General features: G+C 29.8%; 1 protein-coding gene across 1 annotated transcript; it reads left to right on the top strand.

Annotated features, from left to right (window-relative positions):
- Positions 1-2,786: 2,786 nt before the first annotated feature.
- Positions 2,787-8,251, top strand: LOC107845824 (beta-amyrin 28-monooxygenase). The gene is made up of 3 exons (XM_016690314.2): positions 2,787-4,143; positions 5,619-5,806; positions 7,846-8,251. Exons 1-3 carry the CDS (start codon positions 3,192-3,194, stop codon positions 8,143-8,145), a joined length of 1,440 nt encoding a protein of 479 aa, XP_016545800.2. The 5' UTR covers positions 2,787-3,191; the 3' UTR covers positions 8,146-8,251.
- The last annotated feature ends 1,908 nt before the right edge of the window (positions 8,252-10,159 follow it).

Below are 10,159 nucleotides of genomic sequence, written 5' to 3'. Positions count from 1 at the left end.
ATTTTCGAGTGCATAAGAAAAGTATTTAGTAATGACTTCATCGAAGATTGTGGATTCCGGCAAATTGACTGGTCACAAATTGTATTTCTCTCAAACATATAGTTTGTTGAGCCAATACTTATAAGAGAAGGGCTCTTTGGGAGAACTTAGTCTTGGTATTAGCCGCAATTTTGATTCAACTAATCAAATTGTTGGTTCATTCAGTATGTTTGTCCCAATGCATTGCTATTTCTTCATTCCCCTTAGTCACCGCAATTCCACAATGTTTATCACCATCGTCAACTCCACTCCATAATATTTACACCCAACATTAATATCACCTTCGCCGTCGTCAATTACATAATTTTCACCACCTCCATTAATATTAACTTCAAAAAGTTTCGAAATAGTTATAAATTTCACAATATTCATCACCAACACCAACAATGTCACAATACCCATCACCAACACCAACAATTTCACAACACCCATTACCAACACCAATAATTTTACAATACCCATCTCGAGTACCAACAATATCAGCTAAAAATTTGACAATAACAAGTCATACGAAAATAAATTTGTAATGAAATTAAAGAATATGACAGAAGATTGAAGTGGTGAAGAATGAAAATGGAACAACACTGTCTTCATCGTCAACATTATAGTATCCACAATCAACGCACATAACCCACCATTAACATCGATCACCGACACGAATAATTCTATTTTATATTTTTTAATCTCTTATTTATGCGGCTTAATATAAATAAAGAGAAAATAATTTTAATTTTTGCATCAATTTCATGAATTGAGCAAATTTTAGATTGAAGATGAAGAAGGAGTAGGTTAAATAAGGATTTTTTAAAGAGGAAATATGATATAACCATTTGGGGCTCAAAATAGATATTTAAAAGAAATTTAATAGATAAAAATTGTGCTATAATGCGCCTAATAACGATTGTTTACACATGGACTATTATTAAAATATTTTAATACATTTTAAAGATGTTAATCGGATAAGTTATAAGAAAAATTATTTCTTTTCTCACAAACAAACAACTAATTTGCAACACATGTTATCATCTGTGGCTTAACCACATGACCTCCCTTTAAAAATACTTATCCTTTTCTGTCAAGTCATTGTCAACGAGGAAATCTTTAGTGCCATTTTCAATGTGATACCATATAGTAGTAATTTCTTTCTATTAATTATTGTCAACCAGAAAATCGTGTTGACATTTTTGACATTTTCAAAGTATGTAATTAGAAATGTCCATTCCTGAAATATCGATCCGTGTTCTTATTTTGACATTTTTCATTTCGTGTTAGACCTAATTAGCAAAGAAATGGAGAAACTTTCTATTTATGAATTGAGTACTCTCTCCGTTTAAAAAGAATAAACTATTTAACTTGACATAAAATTTAAGAAAATAAATTTTCGTTTTAGTTGGTCTTCTTTATAAAAATATTTATTTTAATTTAGTTATCCCATTAATGAAACCAAGAGGATTTTAATATATTCTTCCAATAATATCCTTATCATTAAATAACTAAATAAGTTTTATATATTTAAATTTATATTTTCAAAGCATAATTAATAAGATTAATTGGGTAAAATAGATCGCTAATGAATATTTTTCTTAATAGGTGTGTTAATTCTATAGAGATCAACTAATACGAAACGGAGGAAGCGGTAATACGTGTGTCAAAAAGGGAGTATGACAGTGGTACACTGATCGAGATCTAAATGATTGGATTCAAATAACAAATTTAAATTCATAGTTACGAAGTAAGATGTGAATGATCAAACTTTCAATTTTTATTAGGTATAAATAAATGAAATATGAAATACATAATACTTTTTTGTTTTGGTGGTCGACATGCTTGCCGATACTACTTGCTCCGTGATTTTACTATATCAATCCTAATTAATTATTATATGTCATTTACGTTTTGAAAAATTAATAGTAATAATTAATAAAAAGTAAAATAGAATTTATGACATGTCTGCTTCATCTATTTTAATCATAAATTTACTATATCATCCCTAATTAATTATTACAAGTCATCTAAGTATTAAGAAATTAATACTATATAAAAAATATAATCAACATAAAATAATAAATTAACTTTTGATGTTTTAAATTAACTTGATATCTTAAATGAGGTCCACTTAAATTATTTTCACACAGATTTTTTACAACGATTTTGCTATATCACTTCTAATTAGTTATTATGAGTCATTTAGGGCACACCTGCTTCACTACTTTATTTATTATTTACTCGACTCTCAAAATTATATCAGTGTCACTTAAATTTATTTCACCACTTTCACAATAATCTAAAAAATTTAATCTTAAAATATTGGGCCCGTACTCAACAAGGACCTATCGCCACTAATATGGTATATAAATACTAAAAATTACATAAATACACAACTTATATTTTTAATATTACAAAAAATCCCAACTTTTTAAACATATTACAAAAATTCCACATATACATAGACTGCTATGTATATGTCGGCTATATTATGTATATTAATCGATAAAGAGGGTAACGTAATTAAAAAAGTAGGAGAAAATGTAATTATTTTAAAACGTTGGTATTTATGTTATATATACATATAAATATAAAGATTCTCAATTTAAATTGAATATATTTTCCAATTATAGCAAGTCCACCAAGGACCCCACGTTGAAAAGTCCTCATAGACTAGCTATCAAGAATGAGACTTAATGTCTGCATGGAAAATTCGATTTTGAATTGAAGTCCATAATATATAAGACTTGATACAAAAGGGTTGGTGGCTTAACTATTTAGAATGGAAAATCCATACATTTCCGTACACGACACTAATGCCAATTAAGAATTGGGATTCTAGATATTCTAATGTTCAATTTTCAATGAAAGTTTAATTACTCCAATTAAAGTATTATTTTAACTAGATAAAAAAAGGTTTAAAGATGATTTTATATAAAAGGTGACGAGAAAAATTTCATAGCACAGGTTTACAACTATCCGCACCATGTTTGTCTTGAAACTTACGTTTTTGGATGTTATTAAATACTTTTTGTTTTTTTATGCATCCGGGATTCCGTATTTGCATTGAAATGTAATCAAGGAGATTCGAGCCGGAGAACTTTAATTAAGGATTAACTGTTATATAGAGTTGAGTACCCCTTTAGAAAAAAGACTCAGTACACAAAATGGACCTCTTCCTCCTCTTTGTTACAACCTTGCTTTCTATGATCATCATCAATTTTTTGTTCAAATATTTCTTTGCCAAGCCCAAAGAAAACATCCTTCCAGCTCCTCCAGGTACTTTTGGCTGGCCTATTATTGGAGAAACCATCCAATTCCTTGTATCACTTCATTATGGATTAGTCCACAAGTTTGTGGAAGAAAGAACCAAAAAATACAACTCTAATGTATTCAAAACCTCAATACTTGGTCAAAAAGTGGTTATTTTTTCAGGTCCAGCAGCTAACAAATTCATATTCACCAAAGGCAAAAAACTTTTCATTGGTTGGAGACCTAATTCTGTTCAAAAACTTTTCCCTTCTACATCATTTGTTCATATAGAACATGACACCAAAAGGGCACAAAATGTCATTAACTATCTCTTGAACTCAAAAAATGTTGAGAAACTTATTAGTACTATGGACTATATGTCAACTATACACTTGGAAAATCATTGGAAGGGGAAGTACGAAGTGATAGTATATGATCTAGTGAAGTTATTCACTTTCTCCCTTTCTATTAAAGCCTTTATGGGTATCGAAGATTCGGAAAAAATCTTGCATTTTTATGAGAAATTCAAGATTTTTACACAGGGTCTTTTGGCAGTGGACATAAATCTTCCTGGCACAACATTTTATAAGGCAATGAAAGCTGGGAATGAATTAAGGAAAGAAATGAAGGTCATTATTGAAGAAAGAAGAGCCAAATTACTAGAGAATCTAGAGTTGCCAAAGGTTGATGTGTTGACACAATTAATTAATGAACAAGACGAAAATGGCAAGTACATGACAGAGATTGAAATAATGGACAAAGTGTTTGGTTTTATTATTGGTAGTTATGATACTACTGCTACAACGATTACTTTGACCATGAAGTACCTTCAAGAGAAGCCTGAGTTCTTCACTGAAATAATACAAGGTATTTCTTTTCTTTTTTTTTTCTGGCTTCGAATTAAATTGCATGATTTTTATAAAGAGCTAAAGTAAAAAAAAAAAAAAGGTTCAATTAAATAAGATACGACATTATAAAGAATTTTGCTCATAAATTTAAGTGTTGTGACAAGTTTATTTTTTTCTAGTTTACTAATTCTACAAATTGTGATGAGTCTTTACATGTAGCTAGAGGTGAATTTAGGATATTCAAAATATGGGTGCACAATTAAAAACAGTTAAAAAAAAAATGTATCAAGTGAGAATAAATCCCTAGTCTTTTAGGTAGATAACTCAAAATGACAAAATTCAATCGAGTACACAATTTAGCTTTACTATAGAATATATATATATATATATATATATAAATTCGCATGTGTATTTACATATCGTTTGGATAACTTAGCAGTGTAAATCCTTTTACATTATGCGTGTATAGATTTTTTTATTTTGTAAAATGAGGAGAAATATTATATAGATAAGTTAAACATTAATACATAGGGTGAGGAACTCCCTGGAGGAGTCCTAACAATACTAGAGCTTAAACTAGAAGAGGTTACAGTAGTAGTAATATGCTTAGCATTAGATAAAACTAAAACACTAGTCCTAGCAGAAGCCTCATTAAAAACCATTGGTCCAAAAATATTGTCATGATAATTTTGATAAATTTATCATTTTTCATCTAATTTATCACTATTCAAGGTTTACTTAGGTTTCATTTGATCATAGATTTGTAAAAGTAAAATTTGAGAAAAAACTTGACAAATGATGTAATAATTTGTCAGAATTTGATAATTTTTTTAGTGAATAATTTAAATTTTCAAATACTAGAATAAAATTAATATTTGAGCCAAATTTCATTTTTTGAAAATTTTTAAAAGTTCAAATTTTATAGCAAAGTTTTATCTTTTATAAAAGCACCCAATATTTATTGACCCCAACTAACGTATGCATGTACATAATAATACAATTTATATCTTGCTATTTATATATAGGTGGATATTATATAAGTATCAAGACTGCTTTATACAGATATAATCTAAAAATATATTTTTTCACCAAACGTGTGCATGTACATAACAATACAATTTATACAAATAAAATTTTAGTATATTTAATTTTCTTCTGTTTCTCAATCTCTAAGAAAATGTTAGGCATATTATTTTTTATTTTTGATAATATATACTTATGGTTAGTTTTAATAATTTTTAAAATTTATGAGTATAAATCATGTTTTTTAAAAAAGTGAAATATATTTCGCAAATAGTATGACCAAACACATACTAGCTAATTACTTATTTTTGTTGGTAAATATATATTTGGAATATCATCTAGATGTTTCTAAAAGAGTTGGTTCTTCTTTTATCATTTAAAAAGTGGATTTGTTTGTGTTGTTAGTGCCTCATAATATGAGTATCCACAAAATCTTCTAAAATTATTGTAAATTCGGACCTAAAATGACAGAGCAAAATGAGATATCACGACAGATGATTCCAAGGAAAGAGCTATGTTGGGATGACATTGGGAAAATGAAGAAAACTTGGAATTTTGTGAATGAAGTATTGAGAAACACACCAGTTGTTCAAGGTATTTTTAGAGAAGCTATGGAGGACTTCACTTATGAAGACTTCCATGTACCAAAAGGATGGAAGGTATGTATTCTTCAGTCTTTTAAAATTCATGGAAGTAATTAAAAGGATAATTTGGTCTACTGTTTCTAGAATTTTAAAAAAATGTTAATTAATTAGGAAAAGAGATTATACATCAAGGAAAGATCCAACCGGTGAAATCGATTTTTACATTACTGTTCGACACATTTTGCTTTAACTTAACGTAACCTACAAAGATAATTTATTAATTAAGAAAGGATTATTAAAAAAAAAAAAACTAAATACTAGTAGTTGTTAGAGCTCTGTAGCTCATCGCAAACAAATTCAGACGAGCGAACCCTAAGATATGAAATGTCGAAGAGAGAGAAAATCAACTTTATTCATTGAAGAAAATATATCAATCAATCCCTTCTAGAATCGTCCATCTGTCTTTTGATATACATATTAATGAAATTTTTTATTGTACCATCTGCCATAAGAAGTGTTATGTGAAGATGCATAAAATGAGGCAGAATCATTTGAGAAACTGGGGATAGGAGCAGATGTCTCCCTCTATTTCTCAACATGTTGTAGCATGAAATAGGAGCTATTGAGGGAAGGTAATGTAGACATCATAAATATATTACTCTTGCAAACAGAGTATTCTTCATTGAGTCCACTGAAAAATTGAAATAACTTTTGTTGTTCAATGAATTTCCCTAAAACACCACAAATACAGACCGGAACAACATAAGAGGTATTAAGCTCATCCCAAAGGCTACAAATTCTAGTGACATAGGAAGCAATACTGGAAGAGCCTTGGGTAGTGGAGTTAATTTGTATATATTTGGTGCCACTGGACTGATTAAATCTCTCATTTATATCAGTCCAAATGTCTTTAGCAGTGTCAAAAACATATAAAATTAGTAGCTAATTTAGTTGAGAGAGAATTTGTAATTCACTTAATAATCATATCATTGCACCTCTCCTAGAAAAAGAAATAGGGGAGATTAGGAGCTGGTTTGGGCACCACTCCGGCGACAATTCCCATTTTGTTTTTGGTGGAAAGGGCAATTAACATATTCTTCCGTCAAATCACAAATCCAGTACCATCAAAGGAGGTGAGACTAAATGAGATCCCGGATTGTCAGAGGTACGGATATAAAATGGGAGCAAATCCCTCACTAGCAGTCGTGCTATCAGAACTCATAACTACAGTTAGCTAAACAGACAACTAGCTTCAAAATTAAGAATATACACAAACTATTGGCACACAAACAATAAAGCTACATCCTTCGTAACTTGAAGAAGTCAGTCCTTCACGTCACATGAACAAAAGCTAAGGAAGAAACAACACGAAATACCCATGTTTATCGAAAAATTCAGCTAAAAAAAAAATCTTCGAAACCCACCCCTCACGGGTAAGATCGAAAGAGCAAGAGATGATGAAAAATTTCTGCTATGATACCATGTTAGAGCTCTGTAGCTCCAGATCATAAATGAATTCAGACGAGCAAACCCTCAAATATGAAATGTCGAAGAGAGAGAAAACCAACTTTATTCATTGAAGAAAATATCTCAATCAATCCCTTCTAGAACCGTCCATCTGTCTTTTTATATACGTATTAGTTGGTCTGATGTTAACAGTAGTACAATTTAATTATTCACTACGCAACAATCTTTAACCCAGAAAACATATCTTTATCTACTTGAAGGTCATTACTGATAAATGTCCGCTATTATTTATTCAGTTTAAAAAAATTAAAAAATAATTTATCACTTCATTTCTATTTTATCTTTGTCATTAACATTATTATTTCCTAGTACATCTTCTAAAGCGACAAATTTATTATATTTTAAAAATAGTAAAATTGTTATTCTATTTATTATTTCGTAAGAGATTTCTAAGTAAATATAGGACAAAATAAAAATAGACGGAATGGATTTATATTTGAAAACCTAAACAACTTCAACTTCTAAAACTTATTATTAATAATAAAATCTACAATGTTATTTCAAAGTGATAAAGAATTTCTTCTCTTTTGACTTTCTGATTGTTCTTTGCTCCTATAAATATGACTGCTATCAAAATAAATTTGTAGATATATGTGAGTTTTGGAGCTACACAGAAGAATGGCAAATACTTTCCAAATCCTATGAGGTTTGATTCTTCAAGATTTGAAGGAAATGGACAAATTCCTTATACATTAATTCCATTTGGTGGAGGACATAGAATGTGTCCAGGACAAGAATTTGCAAGAATATTGATACTTGTTTTCCTTCATCATGTACTGAAAAATTTTAGATGGGAGGATAAGGTTCCTTCAGAAAAGATATTGTACCCTTATTTCCTACTAGCCATCCCAAGAGATGGATATCCTGTTACCCTTTCTAGTGTTTAAGCTTCTTTACATGAAAAAAATATGTCAAAGGATGTAATGTAGTTATTGTCTTTTGGATTATATTAGTAGTTCAATAATTGGTTGATTACTGAAAACTATTTCGTTATTGGTGAGGTTTGATTCCCCATTCCGATCTGCTATTTTTTCTTTGCTATTTTTTCTTCCTCTACCCTAATTTCATGAACTTTCAGTACGTTTGTGAGAGTTTGATTCCCCTTCTTAGTAATCCCATTTTCCATTTTCCCTTCCCCTACCTTAAATGTTTTTTTCTTAAAACAAAATGTTGAAGTCTTTTAGAATAAAAGTCCAAAAACAGTTGGCATTTTTAGCTTCTTAATGTTGATTCTTTTAAGTCTAAAAACAGTTTGCATTCTTAGCTTTTGGTGATTCAAAAGGAAAACTTAATTACTATTGCTTGTTATTTCTTGTGGATTTTAAAGTCATATAAAAAGACATTTGAAATAGTAAAAATTATCTTGTATATGCTTATTAGATTGTTTATTGCAAGTTATAACAACATACATGTTTTCATAATTATTGAATTAAAATTTAATTGCAAGTTATAGCAACTTTATCAAAAATACTTTTCGGATATCTAATCAATATCATAACACGGCTCTCGACCCTATAATATGTCCGGAATAATCACAACATCATAATCACAGCCTTAAGCCCATATACATATCCGGTACTCATGTCAACAATCATATTTATAAGCCGTAGCATATCTATAATCATCTCACTATGCGGCATCTAACATCTAGGAGGCATAAAATATCGATAAAACATAACTCATAACTATGAGGCATTTTACATCTATAAGACATTTCATATTTGTAGGTCTTACATCATGACTGTGAGGAATATCACCTCTCTAGGCCAATTATCATATGTAAGAGGAATACCATCTCTATAGGCCCAATAATAAAAGACAAGCCCCACAAGGGCTACAGTAAAGTGCGAGACCCATAAGGGCTAAAGTAAATGACAAGAACCACTAGGGCTAAAGTAAAAGAGAAGCAAGGAAGAGCATACCTTCGTAATCCATCTTTCATTGTCAAGGACAATTTATCAATAGATATATGAATGCATATAACATGAATGTTATAATACATTATCGGGTTCAAAAGATCAGTAGCATAGCTTTTCATGTAGTCAACACATATGCCTTCTAGAGCCCTTAGTATCATGACTCACAATATTAGAAACAAAAGGACTTTCTAGCATAATCACTAGTTTGGTTATTAGGCAAAAGTGTAATATTAGTAATATCGTAGTCCAAATTAAAGTCTGAAATAATAGTCTAGTCAATGATTTAAATAATAACTTAGTCATGGACTTAATTAATAGTATAATCCATAGCTACACATAGCATTAATGATAATATGGTCAATAACCATATACATCACTTCAAATATTATCACTATAACTCATTAACCACGGTTAGCCAACATGCTCCCAAGGACACTCTATAAGCATAAAACAAGTGTCTAAGGTCTTCAATGGAACTATTTAAATTCAAGCTTAAGGTGGATCACAATCCTATTTCTAATCCACAATTTTTATAATTAGAAAAACTATTCTCCAAACTAGGTTATGGTATCTAGTTCAACTTCTAGATGTCAAGTAAGCCTTAACCAATCCTAAGATATGAACTTCGCCTAGAAACATGGACATTTAAGACAACACTACCCAAATTACGATTTCAAAATCACTAGAATAGACCAATTAAGGTTAATCATACTAACCATGATTCTAACACATAAACCGCATCCTAAACCTAGCGTACTATCTTATCCATGCTACAAATTATCTTAATCTAGAAAAAAAGCAATAGAGTTCTAAAAGGGTCATAAACATTCCAACTTACGAGTCCAAACCATCATCTAATTTCCCAAACATCAATATTAACAATAAGTTTACTTATTCATAATCAAACCTAACATTCATATTCATATGCCATACATAACACATATCATCTTTGAAGAAGAGTAAGTAGAAGTCTACCTCAAAG

Source organism: Capsicum annuum, chromosome 10 (assembly GCF_002878395.1).
Source record: "Capsicum annuum cultivar UCD-10X-F1 chromosome 10, UCD10Xv1.1, whole genome shotgun sequence".
NCBI classification, from domain to species: domain Eukaryota; kingdom Viridiplantae; phylum Streptophyta; class Magnoliopsida; order Solanales; family Solanaceae; genus Capsicum; species Capsicum annuum.
The sequence above is the reverse complement of the archived record's forward strand: the minus strand, read 5'-3'. Positions and strand labels throughout refer to the sequence as shown.